At 38.0% G+C, this 27,710-nt stretch overlaps 2 protein-coding genes across 3 annotated transcripts in view; one reads left to right on the top strand and one right to left on the bottom strand.

Moving 5' to 3' along the window:
• The first annotated feature begins 179 nt into the window (after positions 1-179).
• LOC146456726 (transmembrane protein 101-like) lies at positions 180-5,763 on the top strand. Its single transcript, XM_085093037.1, has 2 exons — positions 180-604; positions 2,989-5,763. Exons 1-2 carry the CDS (start codon positions 275-277, stop codon positions 3,448-3,450), a joined length of 792 nt encoding a protein of 263 aa, XP_084949163.1. The 5' UTR covers positions 180-274; the 3' UTR covers positions 3,451-5,763.
• LOC146456727 (condensin-2 complex subunit D3-L-like) overlaps positions 4,906-27,710 on the bottom strand; it is a 40,074-nt gene continuing 17,269 nt past the window's right edge. For both annotated transcript variants that reach the window (XM_085093007.1, XM_085093006.1), the window contains exons 20-44: positions 27,348-27,422; positions 26,644-26,746; positions 26,280-26,379; positions 25,651-25,740; positions 24,842-24,918; positions 24,362-24,388; positions 24,134-24,268; positions 23,422-23,497; positions 22,787-22,846; positions 21,526-21,655; positions 20,881-20,989; positions 16,833-16,917; positions 16,625-16,729; positions 15,507-15,576; positions 15,182-15,266; positions 14,165-14,254; positions 13,662-13,769; positions 13,305-13,364; positions 12,117-12,326; positions 10,765-10,867; positions 9,712-10,068; positions 8,953-9,066; positions 8,391-8,493; positions 7,192-7,228; positions 4,906-5,943 (exon numbers count right to left, since the gene is read on the bottom strand). In XM_085093007.1, the coding sequence (XP_084949133.1) occupies positions 5,851-5,943; positions 7,192-7,228; positions 8,391-8,493; positions 8,953-9,066; positions 9,712-10,068; positions 10,765-10,867; positions 12,117-12,326; positions 13,305-13,364; positions 13,662-13,769; positions 14,165-14,254; positions 15,182-15,266; positions 15,507-15,576; positions 16,625-16,729; positions 16,833-16,917; positions 20,881-20,989; positions 21,526-21,655; positions 22,787-22,846; positions 23,422-23,497; positions 24,134-24,268; positions 24,362-24,388; positions 24,842-24,918; positions 25,651-25,740; positions 26,280-26,379; positions 26,644-26,746; positions 27,348-27,422 (2,602 nt within the window). In that variant the 3' untranslated portion in view covers positions 4,906-5,850. The remainder of the gene's footprint in view (positions 5,944-7,191; positions 7,229-8,390; positions 8,494-8,952; positions 9,067-9,711; positions 10,069-10,764; positions 10,868-12,116; positions 12,327-13,304; positions 13,365-13,661; positions 13,770-14,164; positions 14,255-15,181; positions 15,267-15,506; positions 15,577-16,624; positions 16,730-16,832; positions 16,918-20,880; positions 20,990-21,525; positions 21,656-22,786; positions 22,847-23,421; positions 23,498-24,133; positions 24,269-24,361; positions 24,389-24,841; positions 24,919-25,650; positions 25,741-26,279; positions 26,380-26,643; positions 26,747-27,347; positions 27,423-27,710) is intronic.

Below are 27,710 nucleotides of genomic sequence, written 5' to 3' on the forward strand. Positions count from 1 at the left end.
CTCGAGATCGTTTTTTAAGATCGCACAATTTAAGTACCTGTTGTATAAAATAACTAATAGAACAAATTTCTGAATTTAGGTAGTCAGAAAAAGAATCAGAGAAAGACTGAGAAGCCGAGAAAAAAAATTTCTCTCTCCCCTCCCTAAATAAGACAGAAAAATAAACTGCTTTACTTAATCGCGGGCGCACATACACTTGTTCTTCTTCTTTGGCTTCTCGACTTGCTTCTCCTTTGTTCGAATCTCTCCCTTTTGGCGCCCTATTGACTTCGTTATGGCTACTTTAGATAGGACTCTTCGTATCCTAGACGCTCTAGGCCTCTTCATCGTCACACGATTTCCATTTATCGAATTATTCATGCTTCTTATGGCCACCGGGGATCAAGCCGAGAAAACACCATTCGGCAAGATCACGAATTTCAAAGACACGTTTCGGCGAGAGTACATTGTAGTGTACATGCATGCCGCATGTTTCTTTGTTTGTGGTACAGGAATGACCTTGGATTTCAAGAGAAGGAAATGTGGCTTTGCGGCGGCTGTACATGAAATTGTGTATGCTGTGATGACTCTCTACCAACAAAAGCGTTATTCAGAATACTTGATTGTAAGTTTAATAATTACATCCATAATTAATTTAAAATTAAGGGTGCGTTCGATTGATCCTATTCCGGAAAAGGAATACATACAATCATTTCATGAAATCCTTCGAGAGGTTTTTTGAGTTACTGGAATACAAAATTGCTTTTAAATTATCATGTGTCAGCAAACATTTGCAGAAAATATGTTTTCCCAAATTTACTTAAAAGAGAAATCTAACAGCGTATTTGCGGAATACGGTCAATCGAACACAACCTAAGATGGCAAACTAGCTTGTGTGGTTGGTGTAATCAGGGAGGCCTCACTCTTTCTTGCCCCCCTCCCCCTCCCCGATTACGCCTGTCAAGTTAGGCAAATAGGAAACATGTGGGTTCCTCCCAGCCTCCTTTGCAGACATTGTCTGCAGTATCACTCAAACCTATGTATGGAGTTTTACAGATTCTGTTCGTGACTGTAAGACTTTAAGGTTTTTTAAACACTCTGCATATCCTCACTTGCGTCCCGCCAGCCCCAACTGCTTCCCAATTTTGATTCCCTGACTTTTGACAACACTAGCAAACTTACTGCAGATGGAAGTGATAGTTATGTTCTTCTGCTGACCATATTGATACCATAGATCAACCCTCTTTGTATTAATTTAACATTTGTTTTCAACAATTCACCCATGTTTTTGTAAAATATACAACAACAACAACAAATTTCATTGAGAAAATAACAAATCAATACAACAAGTGAATTACACTAACCCGCAGGTATAGCTTTTCCTATTTGCGACAGGTTAGCTAAATTGTTGTTTCAGACAAAAAGATAAAAAAAAATCAGATGTTCACTTAGCCTATCTGTGTACCAAAATCAAAGGCTCCTGTGAGCCAACTCGTGAATGCAGATGACACATAGTAATTGAAATTTAGACGGCTACGGAAACTTCCTTGAAAGCTAAAGAAATTATATCTTTGCCCGATTATGTAACGAAAAATAACCATTCTTGTACTATAAAAATGATTGTCAAACTATTCTCTACAGATTGAATAAGATTATTCTGATGCGCCGATTAAAAAAAAAAATCACATGTTTTTTTATTCAAAATTCATAGAAGCACGCCATGTGCAGCTACGTCATGCAAATTCATGTCCCCAATACTCCGGGGCTGCTGGATTTTGCGATCGGGCTAGTGGATTCTGACCATCACTTGCCCGGCAAGTGAAGTTTTTTTGGGAATTCACATTACAAAATTACTGTAGGGCAAGCCGATCTCACAAAGGGAAATATGTTCAACAAAGTATCGCATTACATTTCATGCCCGACATAAATGCGTGAAATTTTTCCTTTGGAGTTCAGTCCACGCAATCCTCAAGTAAAAATAATGTATCATGACAAGCTCTTGCTAAATAAGAATTATTTATCGACCGCGTCCTTTTGCTTTCCCCTAAATTACCAGTTGTAAATTTCGAAAATGAAACTTTTATTCCCTTTGAAACCTCTATGAAAGCTGACAAGATCTTAAAGTGTTCATTACACCAGAAATTTGCATAATTTTGTTTACGACGCCAATGATGCGTGACATGGCACGTTCCACTTTCGCATGAAAACTGACAAATTAAATTATTTTTAATTAAATTATTTCTAAATTAAATTATTTCTAATTCTTAAAAGAAACCGCACTTTGTAGAAAAAAACGGAAAAACCTATAACTTTGCTCAGATTCAACGAAAAATCTCCATTCTTACACTAAAATGATTGTCAAATTATTCTCTACAGAATGAATGAGAGAATTCTGACGCGTCGTGAAAAAAATTTTTCTGAAAACTGAAAAAACTTGTAACTTTGCTCAGATTGAACGAAAAATCTCCATTCTTGCACTTAATGATCGTCAAATTATTTTCTACATATTGATTAAGAATTTCCTGATGCGCCGTGAACAATAAATGTTCGCGTGTTTTTTTCCACTAATTGAATTTAATACTCATTCACTGCGCACGCCCGAAAGTTAACGACAAAACTGACCGACCGACCGACCAACCAACCAAGTCAAAAGTCAGCTATCGCTATAACTCGTTCATTGCGCTACGCGCATTCACGAGTTAAAAAGAGGTTAAGAGGTAACAAAATAACTATAAGTAGCAGGTTTAGAGTATATACTTGGGCATTCTGTTGATTATCATGGTAAAATCATAAGTCATCCTTTTTTTTAACATACTCGTGAGGAATTAATTGACAAAAATTATTTTAATGTGAACCAGCGACAAAAATAAAAAAAAAACTGACATCCCTCCATAAATGAATGTAGACCAGTGTATGTAATCTGGTGCAAAGAAGTTTGTTTCTTATATCTACAGGAGATCCAGGGAACAGCTTTGTGGATTAAATAATTATTTGTTTTTATGTCACCAGGTTAGGATAGCAGCTAGAACTGCAGCTGTATGTGCTGGATACCTTTTTGTTGCAGGTGGACTCACAGACAGTCAGAAAGGTCGCACAAAGGTGACACAAGCTTTGCAATTAGCTCGTCAGATCCTTGCATTCTATCTCCTCTGCAATGCTTATATGATATGGGCAAGTGAAGAGGATCGCCTTGCCCATATCAAGAACATCCCTGGTGGTCAGGTTATGCTATATGCAGTAATCGCGGTTTATGTCATTCCTGGAATCTGTATTTATGGCGGATATGAAGCTGGATACTTTGGACGTATTGTTGCCTGGCTGTTGGTAATCACCTCAGTTTTAGTGGATTATAACACCAAGTACTGGTACCGTTCTAACCATGTGGAGTTTTGGTACCAAATACAACATGCCTCCAGGAATATTGCTGTAATTGGATCATTGATTTTGTTAGCAAGGATAAGACATTGGTGAACGGAAAGCCAGAACACCATTGCCATTCTATTAGTCTGTGTAATCAAGGGAAGTGAGCGAGAAAAGTGAGATAAAAAAGGATATAATGGCTGCAACTGATGTTTACATACCACTGGAAACCATGGCAAGCTGAACAAATCATTGCAACAAAATGGCATCGTGCCTGGCCTGGGAAGACATGCTAAGTTACATACTTGAATTTCCTTTGGTATTATTCCCAAGATGCATTAACTTATTTTTGTCACAATCAAGGCTGTTGCCTAAGAAAAATTTCAAGGAGCCCACAAAGTCAAAAGCTAAGAAGTTAGAAACCCAAGGGATTTTTTGGATGTCTACTTCAAAATGTCCTGGCCCCAGTTGTTCAAAGAGTGGACAACTTTATCCAGTGGATAAGTCACTGTAGTGATTTATCCATTCTTTGAACAACGAGGGCATGTAAGTCATTTACCCTCTTTCTGTGCACTCCTCCTTCAACTGAAATGCAGAGTACTTCACATGCCATTGCTTTCTGTTTCACAGAGTAGAAACAGCCACTTCATGGACTGATGAGTAGGGATGAATAACTTTCCACTTGTAGTCACTTTTGATGTCTTCTGATAACAAGCCAATCAGTTTTGCCATGCTAGTCTTTGCCAAAACTATCAAGAAACGTTTTGTGGACCTGCAAATTCCACCACAAAATTCATACATCAAGAACTCAGACCCCCCTCCCCCTGATCAGTGTTGGTCCATCACTGGAAAAAGGTCAAGGTCAAACAAGGTAATTATTACCTTGTTTGACCTTCAAAGCAACATTGAGTGAGGAGAGCGGGGGCAGGGAGTGAATGTTTACTACTCTGAGTACTCTCCTGATTGAAATCTACGGGCACAGTTTGCATTTTGTCAATAAGTTTTGTCCAAGATTGTAGTTAAAGGCAACTTCAGAAAAAGTATCATCTGAGAACAGTGAAGGTTACTGCAAGTTGAAATTCGCGCATTAAACCCAACTTGAACATTACCCTCCATGCAGTCAACATACTGAGCACACGCCACAAATCCATGAAAATAAAACTCCAATACACAAAATTGGCTACATTTCATGTCCTTTCAGAGATCAAAAAGATTGTCAAACCACACCTTATGTAGTGTTCCAGATAAGGGAGGGGCCTCAGGCCAAAACCCAACAAAGCTGGCTTCCTCACCCAGCAAATTAGATGGTAAACTGAAGAAGATTTGGAGAGAACCACATGGTTGACCCCTCAAAATGACTGGTAAAGTAAAACTGAAGCGATTTGGAGTGAACCACATGTATTGGCCCCTCAAAATGAATGGTAAAGTGAAGATTTGGAGAGATCTGCATGTATTGACCCGTCAAAATTCTTCATTGACTCCCTGATGTTGAAAGTTCGCAGGGTAAAAGTTATCTAGAACACTGTTATGGCATCAAGTTTTCTGAGGAAAAGAAAAGAGAGTGAATGTGTCCAAGAAATTGATTTTATTGTACGTGTACTCTAACTTTAATGCCTGATCCATAAAATTACTGCTATAAGAAACTACTATTAAAAATCTCATTACAAAAGTTAAAATCCTCCAGATAACCAGCGAGTTTTCAGCTCAAGGGTCAGTTTACACACTAATGGATTTGCTGCCTAACAATAACATAATTAATATTGGTATTGGAGTCAATGGTATCTCTATTTTAACACCTGATTTTGATTTTGAATGTTGATTGACATGATGGTTCTTCAAGAGTGCTGGCTTAACTTTCGATCTGCTATGATTTTTGAATCACGCTGAAATTCATTTTCTTAAATCGGTAGTAAATGTACCACATACACTCTGATACTGTCAGTCCAAGCAATGAATTGTGTTAAGGAAACCGACCTCAACAATGATTATCTGAGTGTATATTCTTGTAAGGAACCAACTCCTTCACTGACCACTTTTATAAAGCTTTGATTGTGCTGGCTGTCAGCCAAGCCCTGTACATGTAATCAACCACTTCCAACAAAAAACCCTCTCTCCTGATCTCAAGTGTTGCAGCTTAGAGGAAATTGAACTCTACTACTCCAATCTAGCAAAAATCCTATTTGAAGCAATGGTTAAACAGCTACATGTAGTAAGGTAAAATCCCAATGTTACTGGTAATCTTGGTTCCTTTCAACTCAGAAAAGGGAAAATTTGTACCTAAAAAAAACTGCCCTAAAGTTTAAAGACATCACATCTTCATTATTTGTCAGAAGGGCATTCCTTTGTGAGTGCAACTGTCTGCAACCACACTTGTAATAATATATTTATTGGATTAAAAAGTTGACAAGTCCGTTTAAAATACAACTCAATTCTGTTCTAGTTTGAGTCATTAGCAGGTTATCAATCTAAAAAAGATTTAGAATCGAAAAAATCTTTGTTTGCCATTCCCTGTCACTTTCGCCTGTGAGACCTTGTTCTTCCAGCAACTGAATCATTCCGTTGTTTACTACTGGATTTCCTGGTAGAAACTGGCTTTTTGGGATCCTGCAAAATACAAACCACATCAACATTACTGTTGTTACAAGAAATATTTCACTTATGTCGGTTTTGTGTTGGTTGAGCAAGTTGTGTTACATCCTTCGGGATCCCCGGAAAGTCAGTCAGGGGGCTAGCACCCCCAACCAGTTTTTGCTCGCCTAATGCCTTTCAACTTTTTGTCCGCAAATTAAAGCGCACTCATCTGTCGAGGGTATATGAACTCAATTACCCCTGCACATGGATGCCAGTCCCAACATGCCCATGCCACTCTTAATTTTTTTTTCTTAACGAATGCTTGAGTATTCATTTTGTTTTAATTTAGGTCTTAATCCAGGGGTGGTGCCTCGCATGGGACGTTCATCTCGTTGCACCTGCCCCATTTGGGTCTTGCTTCTTCCTTTTTAATTTATATTATATATTGTAAGAGGAGCACCCAATAAAGCTGTTAAAAAAAACCAGCAAATGATGCGATGAAAGTTTTCAAGAATGGACTCTTTTGCCCATTCTTATTAACTTTTGTCGAACCCCACCCACCCAAATGACTGATCGTCCCTGGGTCTCCAAGGATGGTTGCGTTGGTGGGATGTATGTTTTTTTAAGTTCAGTTGGTTGGATTGGCGGATGTATTGGTTTGATCATCAATGAATGACTGATCAACCAACTTAAACAACCACACAAAGTCAACTAACTCCTGGTAATACCGCTACATACAACTCAACCAAATCAAAAGATTCTACCAATTCACCAACCAAACCATGACAAGAGCACACAATTATGCCAGATAAGATCTCATCAAGAAAACTCCACACGAAAAATTCATGAAGAAAACTTCATTCACTACTTTGCAGGCAGTCAAATTGTTAATGTACATACTGAACAAATATAACAGGGAGGTTATGGCTTTCATGATTGGTGTTACCATGCTCAATCCTAGTGTCCTGTGCAGCCATTACTTGGGATGTCATACAATTTTTCTTCCATTGGGGGAGAACTCCATGGGTAACAGCATAGAACAACTAGCTACCTTCCTGTTTACAAGGAAGTTGTTGAATCTTGCATTCACAAGTAATATTTTGTCAGGGTTGTGGTCTCATGTTATTTATAAGATCCTTTACTGCAATCCACCCTATCATGATAAGCCATTAATTTTGAGAGGCACATGTATGCAAGTAAACTCATGACCACAAGACCATTCTAGTTTAGGCTCTACAGAAATGATTTAAAGTTATATACACGACAGTCAAAACTACTCACTGGTGATTTGATGTTCCATGTCCTGGGTTTGGGAAGCCTATTTAAATAAAATATATTTCCATATTTGACTTGGTAAATTCATGTAACTTGGTAACTGCTAAACTACTTGAATCTTATTACTTGGGTGAGAGCCTTGAGTAGAAAATCCAGCTTTGTCATCGACGACGTAAATCTGCTTTTTTTTTGTTTATGTAATCCCAGTGTGCTTTGTAAGCTTGTGAGCTGTTGCACAAGACTATCAGTGCTAGGCATTCAGTATTTTTTGTATAAAAAATCAATATAGTGTCTATAGAGTGTTTTCACGTGATGTCACAACGGCCATGTTGGTATCCCAAACTAAACCTCTGGGAATTGATCTCTATTTTTATGGAAATACTTCCTTTTCTTTCAGTAAACCAATTTGGCCAGTAATCACGTCAATGATAGCCTGCGAACAGCAGACGTATTTCCTATTGTCGCTTCTCTTCCGGAAATACGTCTGCTGTTCGCAGGCTACGTGAATGATAACGCCCTATATTGTAATGTGTATAATCATACCAATGTACATGAAATATATTAATCCATCTCTAATTCCAACATAAATCTTGATACCCAATCACTAAATAGCCTGAGGAAATGCTCAGCAAGTTTCTTGCTATTTTGTGAGATCATATCTAGTTTTTTCAAACTGAGCAAGGGCATGGTACAATATTGTTTTTACAACACTTTACTATGCACTACCCTAGGGCTTTTTAGGCCAACTCACAATAGATATTTAAAGCTAGTTACACAAAAAGACAAAACTCTACCATTAATACCAAAAAATATCTTAATCAACTGTCATGGATAATACCCAGAGGTTTTCACTGTGGGCAGAGCCCCAAAATGAACCCTTTCATTGTAGGGAATTTCCCACAACCCAGCCATGAGCCCCATATGCCTCGGTACCTGTTAAATAATCAATGGAGGAAAACAATACAAAAAACGAAAGAAAAAAACATGTAAGATGGCACAGAAATACCACCAAAATATAAAACAGTACACAACCTGCCACTTTCTGTCCTCTTTTTATGTGTCACAAAATATTAATCTGTAACAAGGAATTGTGGCAACACCCAAATAGATTTGGAGACTTTAAAGGGTTTGTTAAAATGTGAATTTGACTAGACAGAATCTGTAACATTAGAAGGTGCACCAAACAATTAGTTTCATGTACATACTTTTGTTCAGGTGACATTAGACAGATTATTTGTTCCTTCCCTTCCTTGTCATCATCACCATCTCCTTCTGCGACATTTCCTTCCATCCAACTTGGCGAAGTTCCTGAAAAATGATTGCTCAATTTGTCCAACAACTTTGAAAAATTATTACAACTTAATACAACCATAAAAGAGTAATTCTGACTACAAGAGGAGAATCTTACAGACATACTAACAAATGAATATGAGAACTTAAGCCTGGTAAATAAATTGGGGCAAGAATTGAACCTATGACCTTCCAAATACTTGTTTTCTGGAAATAGTAATCAGAAGGTCATTAAGTTCGACTCCTGTTGGGAGATTTTGGATTTTCTTTTTCCGTTTGTGTGAAATATGATTATCTGTGCTTAAACTTGCTAGCAAGCCCACATTCAAAGTCCCAACCACAAGATATGAAGCATTAAGAACTACAGGCAACGAAAGTACTGGGTACTGAGGGCTTCCTCCTTGTTCATTCTCTTGCACATGTTTGAGGCTCCAGACATGTAGCTTCTTACCCAGATCATTATAATGGCTGACTAACCTTTGTCTTTAGGATACACTCTGATCGGCAGTGATGTTGGTATGGGAGAGGGTGGCACAACAGCACTGGTGTTTGTCACACCAAATGAAATCCTTGACAAATGACTTTTTTCTCCTGCAGTAAAGAAAGGTCATTATAAGAGGAACTCTTTCTAGGTTTTGATTTCTTTGTTGACTTTTTTTTTTGATACAGTCAAACCTCTTTATTACAGACACCAAGGGGACAGGAATAAGTGTCCATATTATAGAGGTGTCTGTTTTAGAGAGGTAGGCGTTATATGGATTTCGGTCTCCCAGGGACCAAGTGAACTGTCCGTTATAGAGAGGTGTCCGTACTAGAGGTGTTCGTTTTAGAGAGGTGTTCGTAAGGAGAGGTTCCACTGTAGTTTAAACTCATTAAAACTTGATTAATCTATGTCAACGAGAAGGTGTTGAGTTACAACATACATTTGAAAGGAGCAAAGTGTTTCAATTTTGGCAAAAACAAAGCAAAAATGTTTAAATCAATCTTATGAAATAGGAACTGTTTAATCTGTCATGTCGGAGTTTTACTGAAAGAGCGACAAATTTTATTATCCAGACCATTATGCTGTGCTGTGAATGGCTGAGCCTAGTTGAGGAGTACCAGCAAAAAGTTGGGTAGTATTAGCCTGCTGTCGATCTTCACATCTTCGATTTGAACACTTCAGATCCTGCGATCCTATGAAACAAGAGCAACGTAGCTGAACAAAACATCAGGCACAAGTAACTGTCAAAATACCCTCTGGTGTGCTTGCCGCTCTATCTTCTTTCTCCTTCTGAATGGCCCTGGAATTAACAGGCTTTAAAGGTGTGCGTCTTTCTGGTCCCTCTTCAACAGCACTGCCTTCCTTGGGACCCTCCAGCTGAGCAATGCTCCTTCTCCTGCGTTGTTCAGCAACCTTATGTGCTTGGTCCACAGCTTTACGAGCAGAATTCAGAATAGCTGCAGTAGTAAGTGTGTGGCGTCGTTTGTTTTGAAGAGGGCTGTTCATCACAGTGACGTTTGACTGCAAAGCATTTGTTTTGCATGCCAGGGTGTGCTGACGACTGATTTGCATCTGTCCAATAGCACCGGCTAGAGGAGTGATACTTGAGCCTGTTGTGAAATCATGGAAAGGAAAAAAGAGCACTCACACAACTACACATTTATTTAGTGCTTAGGAATTTATATTTGGTTTATTAACAATTAATCAATACGTCTTTCAGGTTTTATTTAGCAAAAACAAAAAAGTTGAACAATATCTCATTGACTCCAATGTCTTCATAAGAAAGTTTATACTAACTATGGTTTAAAAGATTAATACCGTAGTTAATACTTTATTTACAATTGGCCTGTGGGTAGAGGTTCGATCTCAAAGCGGCTGATGGCAGTGCTCTATAATCTGTTTCAACTCAACTACTTAATCTTTCAGTTTCACTCCACTGTCCACTACAACAACTTCACTTCCTTTTATACTTATGAGGTATGTCATTGACATCAAAACATACAACAAAAAATCCCAGTGTTAATAAAAAAAACGTGCTGTTAAGTTGAAGATGTTTAGCCGATGGTACAGCTGTTGTGATGAGGACCCTTGATGGGCATTTGACATCACAGGTGATCATGACTGTTGAAGGTTCAATTCAGGCATAAAACGACAGGTATAGCTAAGAGCAACATGCTTAATGGCAGCCCTGTTCATAATACACAGTAGAAAAATATCTTAAAGTGCTATTAACTTCAGATGATTTAGAACAAGGGCTGACTGCTCAGTACTAAGCCTTTGATGAGTTGTACCACTTGTAGACTTACCACTCTTAGGGGAGGGTGTGGCATTCCGCAGCTGTGGGGTAACAAACTCAGCAACTTGGACAGGTGGTGTGTTTCCTGCTACCAAAGATTGCCTAGGGTTGACCTAGTAAAGAATAAAATCGCAAGTATAAACAAGACGGCCCACAGATTTAAAGCTGAGCTTTTCCTGCTCAGCAAAGAATAAAAGAAATGTATGTGTCATGCAAAGATATCTATATGATTATTAATTTTTAACACAGTACTGGATCACAGTTTCCATTCACAGCCAGTAACTATTTCCATGAAATGGTGAACTCGAAAACCACTGCAATTTAAATTGTTACAGAGTCAACTGTAAAGACAAAATTTGTATAATTATGTTCTCCTGCAAGAATATAGTAAAAAAATATATTAAATAAAAAGTTAATTCCCACAAATTGTTCTCTCGGTAAAATAAAATTATGTATTTTCAGTTGCTTTAACCTGATGACTTATGGCCTGTCTTGAATTTTAAAAAATCTCATGTTTCCACAAACAGTTGAAAATTGAAAAGTACAGCTTTTGTGGCTAGGCATTTATTCACACAAGGCAAAAAAATCCAACTGTTGTTCTGTTGTTGTTTGACTTTTCAGTTTAGTGGCTGAGTGAATGATCAATGTCATCTAATTCTCTGCCTACAAAAAAATCTAACTAGTAATCGAAAGGTCATACTGTTTTGACTCCTGTTGACAGAATTCAGGTTTTTTTCTTAGTATGCAGGCCTGTGTTACTGACTGAATAATACATCGCTCTCAAGAAAAAGGTTCATGTTTTACATGATATGTGCATGCATCTGAGCTTGACCCAATATTTGCCAAGTTAGGCAAGTTTGTTAATTTTGGTTGTGTACTTAAGGACGGTGCCTACTAATACCGAAGTATTTTTGTGCAATGTGTGACTATGTGGGGTAAGTAGACCTAAGCAAGGGCTATCTGAATTCAAAAAGAAAATTGGGGGTAACCACGCATTTTTCAGAGATAACTAAGCAATAATATCTATAAAAAGCGCCAAAATATAAAGTAATGTATGGGATTTTCTCCTAAATTGAAGCTTAATTATCTCTGAAAAATGCATGGTTACCCCCAATTTTCTTTTGAGAAACCAAAAGCATTTGCTAAGTTCTGCTTTCTCCGCATAGTTTTAAACTGCGCAAAAATATTCCTGTGTTAGTAGGCACCATCCATAGGAAACCCGAGTATCTCGCAATGCGCAGAACGTATGCGCAGTAACAATAGTAGGCACCATCCTTAAGTACTTGTACACTACTTTGCAGTAACCCTCATTATGTTTAAAACTGCCCAAATTAGTAACAGATTATAGATCAATTTTCAGACCTGAGGAGAATTATTTGGAGTATTTTGCTTCCTTCTTTGCTCCTCAAGTTCTTTCTGCTGTTCTTCAAATCTCTTGAGATCAAACTCAATTTCATTGGCTAACTGCCGGTCAGCTGACAGCACATCCTGCACTTCAGATCGGTAATCCTTCATCACTTCTTTTAAACATGACATGAGGTCTTTGAGCAATGGAGAATGTTGTTTTTCAAGCTGCAGGGTGACAAAAATCAGGGATAACACTAAATAAATGCAGAAATTGTAAAATGCATTCACAGTTACATGTAATGTCCAGGAACACATGCATACAGTTTTTTTTTCATCGAAAGAAGCTACCACCAAGGCCATGAAATTCACAATCATGTTGAATTTGTTCAAATAGAGTCATTATTTAAAAGATATAAATTAAGAAGGCTAATGACTGTTTCTGCCTGGGCATAAATTGAAGTTAATGTTTGGCTCAATCAAGGCTTGTTATTCCACCCATGTTTATCTTCACAGAGTACTTTTTCCCATAATCATCCCTTTCTTGTTTTTATTGTAGCATGCATTCCTTCCCACTCACTAGTTTTGGTAGCCAATTGAACTATGAGCTGCACATGCGTATGACCCGCTGAGCTTTCCCTAAGGTAGATCACGTTATCACATTTACAACTTGTTCACTGCCAGCATGTGATTCTTATCTCAATCCCACACTAAAGTGATATCAAGGTGGGTTAGCTTGGGTAAGCAACAGTGGCCAGGTCCACTTCCCCTTGCTGATCTGCCGTCTAGAAGCTTGGCATGGGAACACGCTGCTGGAAGCAGCATGTCCTCCATGACACCCATCTCACAGACTTTCATGCCACTCACTGACACTAGCCTAGTCCCGTTGACTGGCCTCACATGCGACAGGCAGCGCTTGGGTCCTGAACAACACTTGGCAACTCCACAACCTTTCTCCCACACAAAAGGTGTCCTTTCAACATTTATTGTGCATGACATTAAAAGGATGAAAAAATTCAGCCCTGATGGGTATATCTTTGTTCACTATCACTAGTCTTGATATTTACTGTCAGGATGACAGACCCTCTAAATGACTTCTGGGACTGCAGACAATAATTGTCTGCAATAACAATAATCTAATTGAAACTTGTTCCAGAACGGAGAACCAACCTGCATTAATGCCAATCAGTTAATAACTCAACTCACCATGTGCTTAAGTTCAATGATTATTGGTATGATGTTTTCAATCATGTTCTTCTTTAACACCTGTTTAAAATGACAAAAACAGTGACGTCAGGGTGACAAAATATTGTAGTTTTGTGGAATTCTTCAACCTATAAAGCTACTGGTCAGTACATCTCTAAAATTCTTGGGCTTTTCTTGGTATTAATGTGAAAGCAGTGACTGTCATAATAATTATTTTTATCTTTCTTCCTTCCTTCCTCTCCCCCCCCCCCCCTCCCTCCACTCCAGCTCTATCCCTTTGCCATCCCTCTCAGACAGTACAATGCCAGTAGAGCACAGGGTAGAAGAGGAAATGTACAGGAAGTTCATTTAGTTCACCTGAGTAAGGAACTTGTTTCTGGCTTGTACAATAGCAGCTCCTGCCGCATCTCCCTCATCAGCAAGGTCTTCAGCTGCTTTGGCTCTCATTGAGGAAAGTTTAATATTCTGAAAATCAAATTGCAAGATTTTGCCTTGAAAGTTGAAACAATGAAACACTAAACTGATCAACATATTAAACTTGAAACACACTCAAACAAATGGATTGCAAACCACTTGAAATAAATCATGATTTAATTCTATCTGTTCAAAAAATACAGTGATGGTTGAGGAAACTTATTTGGACCATAAGGTCATCTATTAAATTATTATTAGCTTGCATTCTAAACCATCTGAGTTTTAATTCAATGATATACTCAGTGACAAGCGAAAACTCTATCTACAAAAATATGCCCTTTTTTGTTGACTGAAGGCTTCCAGGAAGTCTTTGTTTGATGTAAGAAACAACATTACAGAGACATTAAATGCACTCAAACATGCCATGGTAGTACATGTGTTATCACCTTGCTACTTAAGATTAGTAGAGCATCTTTTAGGACAGCAGCTGAGCCTTCATCCAACTCAACAGCACCGTCAGTGAAACCGCTAAGAACCTATGAAAAGGGAAAAACAACACAAACAGCTTATACCAAGAAAATAAAATTGGTGACATGCACCATTTGCAATGTCTCATATTATTGGGCAAGAGAACAAAAGAACCAACAACAGAACAATGTTCCTAGCCATAAAAACAAAATTTGCAGCTGCAGGTTATCAGGGTCTGGTGAAAATAGAGCTTAAAACAAGTGCAGGCCTGCTGAATGAACCTACCTACTTTCATTTACCAACCACCTCCCAACTATGAGCAGTTGTCTTATTGTCAATGTTGTCAAACTTGTGGTTTTAATTACCCTTAATTAGCTATGCCAGACGTTTGGTCCCTGTAAGGTCTAACCTTCCCTGGATGCTTGCTATGTAGCGGCCTGACAAAGAGCAGCCCCTGTTAATTCCACCTTGTCAGCAACAGGATAATCACCAGTTGCCAAAAAAATGGTTAGAATCAATTACATACAGTATAACCTTAAGTGCATTGAACCCCAAACACGTAAAGATGGACTGCAATTAATCTAAATCCATAACAACTATTGCAATCAGAACAAGCATCATTAATATCTGCAGTGCAAGCTTTGCACCTGCAGTTAAATAGTTGTCAATCTTCTGTGGCCAATGAGAGACATTTTACCTAACCTATCTAGGCCTAGGCAGCCAATACAATGGAAACCCTAACCTACTTTCTGTATCAGGAAACAACTGAGTATTACAAATCTCCCGTGGTTTGGAGTTAGTGCATCACACTGTTAATCTCTGTGGTATTTCACCAGTACATATTTATACGACTGGATAGAAAGAGACAATAGCAGAACAATACAACAATACAGAAACTCGTTTTTTCTTGGAAACACCCTCCTAACCTAAGCTCCATTACACCTCCATAAAACAACTACTTGGAGTATATGCACTGCAAATCAATCATAACAAACCTCTTGACAGAGCTTGCCAGTAAGATTAAACCTGTCTTCATCGCTCATGTGAGACAGCATGAACTGATAAATTGTGAACCGTTTGCTGAAACAACAAAAGAATATTAAAAACAATGCAATACATGTCACTGAAGTGAACAGCCACCCAAATAAATAACATTACTACAGACAAATTCAGAGGAATGCACTGACCCACCAAATAATAATAATAATAATTATTGACCTTTTGAAAGTTACATACTGGAAAGTTAGTGAGCTAATCTAAACCCACTTCAAAATTTGTGAATAATCGCAAGAATTTCAGCAAGAACAACAGGTAGTTTACCTAGCATTGTGGTCTCCCTTGAGGGAAAACAGGCTCTTTTCTCTGTCTGTCTGTGGAAACTTGTTGTACACTAAAACCAAGGAAGAGAAAATGTGCTTATGATCAATATTAACAATCAGTAGAAATTGAGAGAGTGACTGACTGAAAGACTGGCTGACTAATTGATGGCTGAGGTTATAAAAGAGTTGGCATTTTTTAGACACATTCAGAATGACTTGGCTGACTTCAGAATGGTATGAACATGAGTTTAATTGAGTGGGTTGACACTGACATCATTAACCAATGGACTTAATGCCTTATGCTCATGATAAATGAAGTGATTGATGTAAAGACTGACCAACTGACTTCAGGACAAGGGGGTTAGGTTCTCAAGAAACTGTGGTGTTGCATCGGTGGGAATTAGAAACAAATGTTTGGTTTATCAACAGAGTTGATAAATTAAATGTAATTTGGCCACCAAAAAGAGATTTGAGTGCTGACATTTTGAGTTAGCCCGTCATCAGAGCGAATCAGACAGATTGATGCATTAGATGGGTTGATTTGAGACTGAAGGTTGACAGATGGACTGATGTAAGGACTGGTTGGCTAACTGGCAGACAAATGAACTGACTTCAAAGGCCAATCAACTAAAGGATTTATGATTTACTAGCCAATAAAATGACAAATGGAGTGGACTATAACTTCAGGACTGACTGACTGACTGACTGACTGACTGACTGACTGACTGACTGACTGACTGACTGACTGACTGACTGACTGACTCAAGTACTGACTACCAAATGACATGACTCAATAATTAAATGTGAACTGAGCTTAGGACCAACTTAATTAAGGACTGGCTTAACCAACAGATGAGCTGATGATTATACACTTTAGGTCTTGCTAAATGACAGATAGACTAACTTAAGGACTGACTAAAATGTGAACTGATAAAATTTAATATAACTAATGGCCAATAATGACAGACAGACAGACAGACAACTTAGAGATGGATTGATATATATCAAGCAAGTGACTGACTAGCTGAGAGGGGTAACAAACTGACTGTGTCACTAGCTTCTAGAAAGACTTACTGCAGACGTTCCATAGGACAAAATGAATGAAAGTATAAGAAATACCTTTGTGCTTTTCAAAGGAGTTAAAATGGAACACACATTCAACAAAATGTTGATACAGCATGCCTGGATGTCTGGACAGCAAAAGATGAACAAGGCAAAAATCGGCTGTAGAAACAAATGTAAATATATGACACAATTTAGCCATTTCCTCATGGGCCAAATGAGAGAGAAATAGCAACAACACACACAATATTATTTTCCAGCATACCAAATTTACGTATTTCCAGATCTTCATCAACAAGTGTTGTGACAAAACGGTAAAACAGAGCACCCTTCCACTTAACAAAGTCTTCCTAAAATGGAAAAAAATGACATTCACCTTCTGATTTATTACATATGTTAAATATTATGCTCAAGGTATTCATTACCATCAAAATTCATAGCCTTTCACTTTAAAAAACATACTGGAAGAAGAAAACAGAATTACCAGGTTCCACTTATTGAATTGAACTTCTAATAACTAGCTTTGTTGGAACAGCAACAACTCCCTAGTTAATTATTCAATTATGGTAAGCTGCTATGGAGAATTAAAGTGTTAATAGATAATGCCTTGAAAAAACTCAGAAGGACAAGTTGCCTTGCTGAGAAAACTGGACAGACAGGAGTTTGGACATTAAAGGGCAAATGAACAAACAAATTATTTTTATTTATTTATAAACATTATTTAAACAGAAATTCCAATTCAGTGTAGCTGGTTTAAATGGAGATCTGTATAAAATAATAAGAATAAATAATCAAATATAGAAATGAAAGCAAAAGTCATTCAAAGAGTTCATGAAGGTGAGAAATTAACTAAGGTGATTTAGATGTTTCTTGACTCTCAGTTTAAAACTAGTGAGAGACAGATCATGACGTAAGTTACGAGGAAGAGTGTTCCAGGATTTGGTGGCATTGTACTTAAAAGATGTTTGAAATTTAGTAGTCTTGGCAAGAGGCAGGCGAATAAGGTCTTTGTTCCTAGTGTTGTAGTTATGGATCTGCTCCGAGGAGTGGAAGTCATCTAGCAGATAAGCTGGGGCCAAGCCATTGATACACTTATAGACCTGTATGCACTTTTGGTATTCTCTGCGGCAGTGAAGGGATGGCCACTTCAATGTTTGCTGTATATCAGTATCAGTAGCCTTGCAACCCGCAATTATTCCCGCAGCTCGCTTGAGAAGACGGTCAAGGTAGATCTTGTTTCCCTGACCGCAACCATCCCACACAATGCAACAGTAATCGAATAACGGTAGAACCATAGCATTAAACAGAGTAATGCAAGCTTCTTTTGGGATGACTTTCCGGGCTCTACGAAGCATTCCAAGGCGGGACGAGATTTTATTTCCGATATGATCAATGTGTTCGTTCCAATTTAGGCAAGGATCCAGAAACACGCCCAGATATTTAAATTTGTATACCCTTTCAAGATCTGTGTCATTAACACTAACTGCGAATGACTGGACTGAGCTCAATTTTTGGTGAGTTCCCAAAAGCATAACTTTGGTCTTCGAGTGATTTAACATGAGATAGTTTTGGTTCAACCATCCGACAACGTGGTCGAGGTCTTGGGACAAAGCAGCCTCAATAGCTTGCACAGAACTGCTTTCAAAAAACAACAGGGTGTCGTCAGCGTAAAGATGGACTTTACAGTACTTTGTAACTGATGGTAGATCGTTAATATACATTATGAACAATAGAGGTCCCAAGACAGACCCCTGGGGCACACCATATAATATGGGTTCAGCGTCAGATTGCATGCCATTAATGATAACACTTTGGGTTCTATTAGTAAGATACGCATTGAACCAATTCACTGAAGACTTACTTAGGCCAAAATCTGCTAATTTCATAAGTAGTAAATCGTGGTCGAGGGTATCGAAAGCCTTAGATAGGTCCAGAAATGCTAGGCCTGTAATTTTTCCTTTGTCGATGTTATGTAGGATAGTGTTAGTAATATCGATTAGGCTGGTAGCAGTAGAATGTAGTGGATGGAAACCGGATTGATAAGAAGATAGGAGCTTGTGCTGTAGTAAGAAATTATAAACCATTTTGTGAACTGCCTTTTCTAGAATCTTTGCAAAAACTGGCAGAACTGAGATTGGGCGATAATTGGAGGTATCGGATTTTGAACCAGACTTGAACACTGGAGTTACGATGGCATGTTTCCAGCTTGCGGGAATAGACCCCTCATTTATCGATCTGTTCATAAGTATTGCTAAAGGTGTGGCAAGTGCGTCGGCACCGTCCTTGAGAAGTCGTGCTGGGATATTATGTAATCCAGTTGATTTGTTGCTTTTCAGTTTCTTAAGTTCATTAGCTACAAAGGATTCACTAACTTGAGAAAGCTTGAAGTTGTTTGCGGTTCGATTTGCAGGTGGCCCGGGGGCCGATAATACAGGAACCATACGCTGTCTCAGTGTTTCAATTGCAGTAGAAAAGTACTTAGCAAAGCTCTGCGAGATCTTCTTAGGATCCTGAATAACACCGCTGCCAGTCTCAAGTTACTCAATGGTTGACATCTTAGGTTTGATAGCAATGACGGATTTCAACGTTTTCCATAATTTGGACGAGTCTTTCTTATTTTCTTCAATCAAGTTGGAGTAGTAATCTTGTTTAGCATTTCTAATGAGGCGAGTTGTTTTATTTCGCAGCTCTTTATATTTAACCCATTCTTCAGTTGTCTTTTGCTTCTGCGCCCGTTTGTGGTGAAAATCGCGTTTTCGCATCAGTTCCCTTATCTCACACGTTAGCCATGGTAGACTTTCAGCGCGCACTCTCTTTGTGGCAAGAGGTGCGTGTTTATCAACTGTTGCGTAGAGTGTTTCAGCAAATGCAGTCCATGCGTCATCAACAGACAAACTGGCGTCAACTTTCTCCCAGGAGGCCTCATGCAAATCAGCAGCAAAGTTTTCACTTGAGTAACGTTTAAAGTTTCGATATTGAATATTATTGCCGGGGCTTCGTTGTTTTTTCGCTCGTCTCGTCAAAAATATCAGCGAATGATCGCTAATCGAGCACTGTAGCACACCTGACTTGATGATTTTTTCAGCATCATTTTAAATGCCAGGTCAATAGTCGTAGAAGAGTGTTCGGAAATGTGCGTCGGTTCCTTAATGAGTTGATCGAATTGATATAAATTTAGTAGTTGCATGAGTTCTTTGGAGATTCTTGGCAATCTTTTAGGAAGCATATCACAATTAAAGTCACCGAGTAAAAGTGTTTCGATTCCTTCACTAGCTGATTGATCCAGAATGTTGTCCAAGCTTGCTTTAAACGCATCAAAATCAGCGTTAGGTGGATTATAAAGCGAGCATATGAGGGTTTTCTTGCGGTTCAGGAGAGTTAGCTCCAACCAAATAGCTTCAATGTCTGGAGTAGAAAGATCGGATCGTTGCCTAGCCATGAATTTCTTGCTGTAATATATGGCAGTGCCGCCACCCCTTTGCGAGTCGTCACGATCTCTTCTTATGATGTTATAACCATCAATACGGAGCTCATTATCTGACCAGGAGGAATTTAGCCAGGTTTCGCTGAGACACATCACGTCAAACGGATTGTCCGCCATGAGGATAGCGAATTCATCGAGGTGTTTGGGCAAACTTCGGATGTTCAGATGAGCAATTTTGAGGCCTGGAGAGTTCAGTACTGGGTATGCCCATCCTGGATTAGGGCAAATGTCACCCGATAGCAAGAGTAGAGAAGCCAAAGACCAATATTGCATGAGTCTGGACAATTTGGCCAATTTCATCGAGGCAGGTATCTCGGTTGCCTTGTTCTTTGCTTTCAGTAATGTTGAAGATAATATTTATTGCGGTGTGGATGTAGCTTTTGCAGCATAAAAACTGTTTGAGATATTATTTAGATCATTAGAGGCAATCTGAGGCGATAGTCCACTGATTAGAATGTAACTAATGCAGAAAATATACAATCTATGCCACCCGCGATTCTTGCGTGGCACCGCCGCCATTATTCCACTTTACTACTGGGAAAATTGCCCATTTGCCAGTCCATCGGGATGATCATAAAATTAGACAATTCCGACAGTCCAAATGGCAGACCATTCCATTTCACACTGAGACAACCCGTCTGTCTGAGAAAACTTGTTTGTCCGAAAAAATTGCCATTCTAGAGGCCAAGTGTCTTCTGATAAATTGCTAGATTCTCCTTCCAGATTGCCCTGTATTCAATTGTAAAGCAAAAGGAGAATTTGACCTTACATCTAAGTCACTTAGGGCCTTGTTCCTCACACCCCTTCAATTAAAGTCGTATCACTGTACCTGAAGAAGGTGGGTTAACAGAGTCAACGTCTGTCTCCTCACAAGAGATGCACCATCTTTCAGACACACAGCAATGTTTGGAATGTATCGATCAACAAGACTAGTGTACCTGAAAAAAGGAGATTGAAAATAACACATGTTGAACAAAGCCTCCATATATCACAATCCAGACTCTCACCTGTGTGTGAAAGCTACTCTCAACTTAGTATAGCTTATGTTACAATAATTGTTGATTTTTAGCTATTTCATGCAACATATCTACTTCAAGTACCTCCAAAATAAAACGTACATGTGCACCAATGCATTAAAACTTTGCAGAAAATTTGTCGTTAATGGTTGAATATCAGAAGCTGGCCCTAACCCAGGAATTGAGGTCAAGTAAGCTTTCCATTTCTCCCTCTAAAGTGACTCCATTATGCTAATTTTAGGTGACAGTTTGAAAGATGTCAAATTCAAACTGCAAAACCAGAAGAATTCACCAGACTCCATATCACTGGGTTAAAAATTTGATTTCAAATTCAAATCCTGGATTAGCTTAACACTGTATCGAACACTCACACACAGGGATGGATCATAAAATAGCTAACAGAAGTAACAGAGCCAGTTGAAGGTCTGGCTCATCAGCTCAAGGAAAACAGCACTCACCTGACACACAAGTCACACATTACCACTGTGACATTATTCCTGATGGCCGGATCATTTGAAGTTTCCAGCTCTCGTGCGAGTGCAGCAATACACTGCTTAGCAAGGTGTTCATTCTGAAGGCACAGCTTCCCTAAGAATGAACAAGACAATTTAGAGACCTTACCCCACGTATTTTACCAAAAATTCCTTGTTCATTCACTTACATTGTAATTTACAAACTTTTCTATAATCCATGTAAGTATCATGGGTTATTTGCATACCATTACCAACAAGTTTAAAGACATTCAATCCAACAGTACTTTCCTGTGCATGGTTAGATCTTATGTTATGCAATGTTGTTGTAACTATCAAGAGGGTAACACTCTAAAGCCAAACCACAAAAAGGAAAGTTGTTAAAAGGTACTTTTCTGGGGTGCTGTTTAATACTATTTTTGTAGAAGAAATTGGGAAGAATAATTTCCAATGGTGTGGTTTGGTTTTATAATTCAATCATAAATCAAAATATTTTTCTTCACTTTTCTTTACTTTTTACTCTTTTGACAAATAATGTATTCAAAATTGACTTTTTTTTACGCCTTCAATTAGTAATTCATGTATGTATGTCCTTAACCCTTTAAACCCTAAGGCAAAACAACATTTTCTCCAAATCCAAGACTTCAAACCCAATGTCCATGCATGATATACCATTTTAAAGCTACTCATGAGTGTATTTCATGACTGATAAAATTATGAATGAGAAAAGCTATAGCTTTGAGATAAATGGCCTTAAAACGTAAAAATTTTAAAGTTCAAAAACGTCCCAATTCTTGTGTATATTAAGTATACCCCTGAACTATAGCTTATTTTGCAGTTCTCAACAAGTCCATTAATGTGAGAGATGTCTTAAGACCCACAACTTCTAGGGGGAAAAAGTTGAAAAATTATGGGGGTGGTCAACCATATCATATATGTTATCCTTTTAATGAGTAGATCTTCACAACACCATCTTGGTGTCAAAAATTCATAGAAATCTGTCAAATATTGAAAGAGTTATGGCATTATGTGCCATTTGGCACTCTTAGGGATTAAAGGGTTAACACTGCCTGCCTAGGTTAGCTCACTATTTGCAGGTGGTGTTCATTGTAAGTAACTTTTTGGAACTTAATAAACTTGAAACTGTAAAACTGAAAACTGCTAGTTCGCAAATAACATTTGAGATTTTCAATTTCATTGCTTTCTCAAAAAAAATTCTGGAATGCAAAAGGTATTGTTCAGTGCTTACCAAGAGTGACAAATGCATGAGCCTTCACTGGTGGTGACAGATTTAACTTCTGAAGGGGATCTAAAAAGGAAACAGTTACATTATGGATAGAAAGCAGGTGCTGTGATGATAATAGAATAAGAATACCAAGAAATTTTTACAACATTACTGGCTTTGCTGTCACTACATGTAAGGTATTTCTAGGTAGAAAAAAGTGTAGTGAACAAAATCTTTCTGCTTTCATGACTTTTGACTGATTTATGTTTTTTTTTCTGATGCAGCAATATTGATGAAGGCTACAAATATAAGCAAGATTTATGATATGTTTATAGTACTCTGCTCCATAACAGTGGTACTTGATAAAGTTTTTGATACATTTTCTGGTAACTTTTCAAAAACTTTCTGTAAGGTTAAACTTCACTGGACAGTAATAATGGTGGCAATAATGGTAATAATAATGGTGACAGGAGGAAGTGCAGAAATGAGCATGCAACTGCTCTGTTGGGGGTTACAACATTATTTTTGTTTTGTTTTAAAGTGTTTTTAACATGTCTGAAACACTACAAAAAAGTTAAAAATAGGTTTTTAATAAGTTGTAAATAGGGACACACTTGTTGACACAGTAGAGTAGATTAGAAAAGTCTGCACAAACCGACCTTCTTTATTACTGTGAGATATCAGCATAGACTCCACAAACATGAAAAGGCGTTCTGTTGTCTTGGTTGGTGCAAGCTATAAAGGAAGTGGAATAAACTTGTAATAAATTGACATCCCTGATCCTGTTACTTACAGGTATTAACTCAGGTATAATCTCTTCTTTGTCAGATCTGAATCTAGAATACTCTTCCAGATCAAGAACATTTCCTTGTCTACCTACAACAACCTGATTATTGAGTACTAACTGTTCATTAAATATACCCTTTAGAATGATATGACCAAGAAGAATTGCCAGACCTGAGAAGTCCAGTTGTTTGAATAAAGTGCACTCTCATTCTCTTATTTTGCCTGATAACTAGAGTGCCTCCCCCCACCCCCAATCTTGCAAGGTTTTTTTTTTATCTTTTTATTATTATTATTTTTAGATTTTGTAGTTTTCTACCTTTTCCTGTAAGGTACTTCCCTTCTAAATTGCTTTTTTAAGTCTGAGGAGACCACTCATGGTAATTGGCCTTTGTTGTATTTCTTCTCCAGCAATTTTTGTGCACTTTCTGTTTGTAATTAGTTTTTGCATGGCAAAGTTAATTCTAAGTGTCAATGTTTAAAAAATATCTTTGATGTCCTCATTTTCTTTGCTGCATTGCATATACAGTACTAACTTTGACAGACACACAATTAATTGTTGAGCATGTCAACAAAGGTCTGACAAACCTGAGCCACCTCTCCCACAGTAAACAAATGTCTTGTGAGAAGTTCCTCATCTATAGAATCCTGTTTCAACATCACGTTAGAAAGGAATTCCTCAGAGGCCTTTAATAAGTCTGAACACCAATGATTGCTCTTTCCCTAGGAAAATAAGGAATTATTCAAACAAAAATTTAGAACTTGATCACCTGTATAAATAATTGCACCGTGTATCACACAGGGTTAATCACTTACTTGTTCCTCTGGATGAACTTTACAGAGCTAAAGAAATGAATGAACAAATAAATGAGAAAAACAAAGTTTGCTGACATTTTTAAAGTAGCACAGGCATTGTAAAATGGAGAAGGATGACAAGTTATTAGTCAAGAATCTCAGTGGATGGAGACTGATCATTTCAATGTGCTTTGTAGTATGACATCTCGGCAGGAGTCGAACAGGACTAAGACTCACAGGTCTCATGCCCTTACCATTTCATCAACAACTTACAGTAGCTCTGTTAAGGAATTGGCCCTTCCTACACATTCTCAAAGTCAATCTGATATACATAATTATTATACAGGTCAAAAAGAAAACAGACAGAAGGCAGCCTGTCATTAGTCACACAGACCTAAGGAAAACTGACAGACAGGCTGACAGACAGACAGACTGACTGACAGACAGACAGACAGAAGACAGACATATACATGTAAGGGAATCAAGGGAATGTTCAAATACCTTGCAGAGCGTTGCTATGATAGCAGCAATAACATCAGGTGAAGAATCAAATGTAATTAACTTGCGCTGCAGATCACCTGAGTATGATAAGAAAATTTCCAATTTTTTATCATCATTTATGCGTGACTATTAAGAAAACAGTATCTGATAAACCTGAGAAAATAACAACAACATTCAAAAGCTGATAAAATTGATTAACATCCCAGATCATTGATTTAATTATATTTACTTGTTTGCCACATATATTGAAAAGACAAGAAATAATAAAGAAGAAAGTGGCAAGTGGCTTGAAGGAAACTGTGATGCTTATGAGCTATCAAATCTCCAGTTGCTTCTAAATCTAATTAATTTGCCAGGTTCCTTTTTTATTTTTTGGTTGTGGAGTTCAAGAGATGAAACATTAAACAAGGCCTGCACAAGGAAAATATATTAAGAAAGTCACTTTTCACTAAGAGGGCTAAACATGTTAGAATAACAGTCAGGCCATGCCAGTAACTGTGCATTGCTTTACTTGAGACAACGAGCTATGTACGGCCCAAAAGAAACTGGTATAAATAATCATGGATTAGTAAAGTATGTTCGATCTCTAGTGAAATAATATTTTTTATTGTACTGATTGCCCAGAAATATTCAGGTTAAGTCAACTCGCAGGACTTTACTTAGCCAGCGGGATTCAAAGCTCTCACATGAAATCAAGGCGAATGGTCAGCCAGTCCAAAATGGCGTCCAAATCCTGAAATGGCACAGCATCCAGAAAGAACATGAATAGTATCATGTCAGAAGGAGAAGAATATATTTTAGCCACTTACCTATCAGAGTGCTAACAACAGTGGGGGGCAGAAGAGAAGCAGTGCTTCCTAACACAGCAAGGATTCTGGAGAGTGTTTCACAGTCATAATCTTTGAAATAAAAAAAATTAACCTGTAGCAATTCCTCAATTAAGAAATTAAAGTAAAATAATCTCACCAGGATAATTATGACAATCAAGCCACTTCTGAGTGTCCACAGGTATCACTTAAGGTTTAACCATGCACTTACATGTAATTTGGAGTAGACTGTGAGCAGTCTGTCTGATGCTCAAGAATCTGCTGGGAAGAACAAACTGAGCAAGCACAATATTTGGGGAAGCAGCAAAGCCACAAGTACCGCGGACCCCCACGCTCATGGCTTTAACGCTCGTGTTTCGAATTTCTTGCGTTGTTCGCCACAGATTCTCAAGGAAAAGAGAGACTGCTCGCAATCTAAATTTGGGGCACATTTCAAACAAGGAACCATGCATAATTTCTGGTACTTTAGTTAGCCTCATACACAGACGTTCTTTTTGCCTTAATTTGTCATTTACAAAGAGTAATTAATACAAGAGAGTAGACTATATTTTCTCTGACAGACTGCCCCTCTGAACAATCGGCAGACAATAATATTGAAGACAACAACGTACCTTTTAATCCTTGAGAGTATTCATTCCAACTTTTCACCACAAAGGAATGATCCAGCTTATTGGAAGATGATCCAATTTCTGCTAAACATAGCCAGGCTGCCTGAGAGTACAAACAGATTAACACATGGCAAAGTGTAAAACTCAGACTTGTTTAATTTCAACACAAGGCAAAAAGGAAAGCTAAGTTATGAAAGCCCCCAAAAAAATGCAATTAACATTTTAAAACTGTGGAAAATTTTCAGTGATTTAATTTTGCCACATGGCAAAGAGAAAAGCTAAGTTATATACATGTAAGCCAAAAATAAATTCACTTTTCATTAACTGTGCAAAACTTTAAATGAATTAAAAGCAAAATTTTTTGTACCTTATTGTGTTCATTATCAATATGAGACATAAGGGACTTTATCAGATTGGCTGATAGTCTGTTCTGTTTTGTCCAGTGTTGAAATGCAAAGTGAAGATAACGTCTGAAATAATAACACAGATGCATTAGAAAATCACGCCATTCTGTGCAGGAAGAATTTTTTTCCAAAAAGAACAATACACAATTCCTTGAAAAACAAATGCATGCTGAAGCAAAAAATTAGATTGAAAGAAATTATGGGATTACTGTTTTTTTTTTTTTTTTGTTTTGTTTTTTTGTAACTGTAAGACTGCAAAGCTGGCAAACACATTGTAAGGAATAGCAACTTGACAGCAGAGGACATTGTCTGAGATTAATGATCACAAGAGCTACCTAGACCCAGCAAATGGGTTTTGAAACGGTTCCATGTTTCACCGTCACATACATTTCTGATTTACAAATGAGACTGCAACTGGGTTCTTCACCTAAATGGAAAGCCCTTCCACTTGATGAACAAATTTCCGGAATTTCCAACCAAACAATTTTCGGCTATTAATTAACAAAAGCACCCCTGATCTTTTGGGTTGGGCATTGGATAGGGCTAATCACTCCAGTCTATAAAATGTTCTTTATTACATTATTCTCTCTAACAGACCTTGTGCACCATGCCCCAGCAGTGTAATGAGACCTACATAAGTATTTTATAATAAAACAGGATCCCTTACCTGACTTCTTGTCCAGGTGGGCTGGCAACTCTGTTGAGGAGATCCCAAGCAAGGCGATGACACTGTCCAGTTGATCTGAAATAACCACATCAAACATTTGATCACTGTTTGCTGGCCCAAAACATAAAATCAGATATCCTATCTTTTCTCACACTTCACATCAGAATGACTAATGTATTTCAAAACATTAATTGCCACAATTGTGGACAAAATTTGTTAAGAAAGCTGCAAATTTTTCCCATGTATTTCAATCTACCTTAAAGAAAACACTGCCTAGCAAACCTTCACTCCACCCTCCCCCTCACTCAATGTTGTTTTGAAGGCCAGACAATGACCCAGCCTTTTTTTCAGCGGCAGAGCAAC

The sequence above is a fragment of the Pavona decussata genome, unplaced genomic scaffold (assembly GCF_977016875.1).
Source record: "Pavona decussata unplaced genomic scaffold, jaPavDecu1.1 SCAFFOLD_254, whole genome shotgun sequence".
Taxonomy (NCBI): Eukaryota; Metazoa; Cnidaria; class Anthozoa; order Scleractinia; family Agariciidae; genus Pavona; species Pavona decussata.

Excerpts from the sequence above, each read along its gene's own strand:
- LOC146456726 (XM_085093037.1), top strand. The coding sequence starts at position 275 with ATGGCTACTTTAGATAGGACTCTTCGTATCCTAGACGCTCTAGGCCTC. Across the intron at positions 605-2,988 it reads GTTATTCAGAATACTTGATT|GTTAGGATAGCAGCTAGAAC; the intron begins GTAAGTTTAATA and ends TTATGTCACCAG.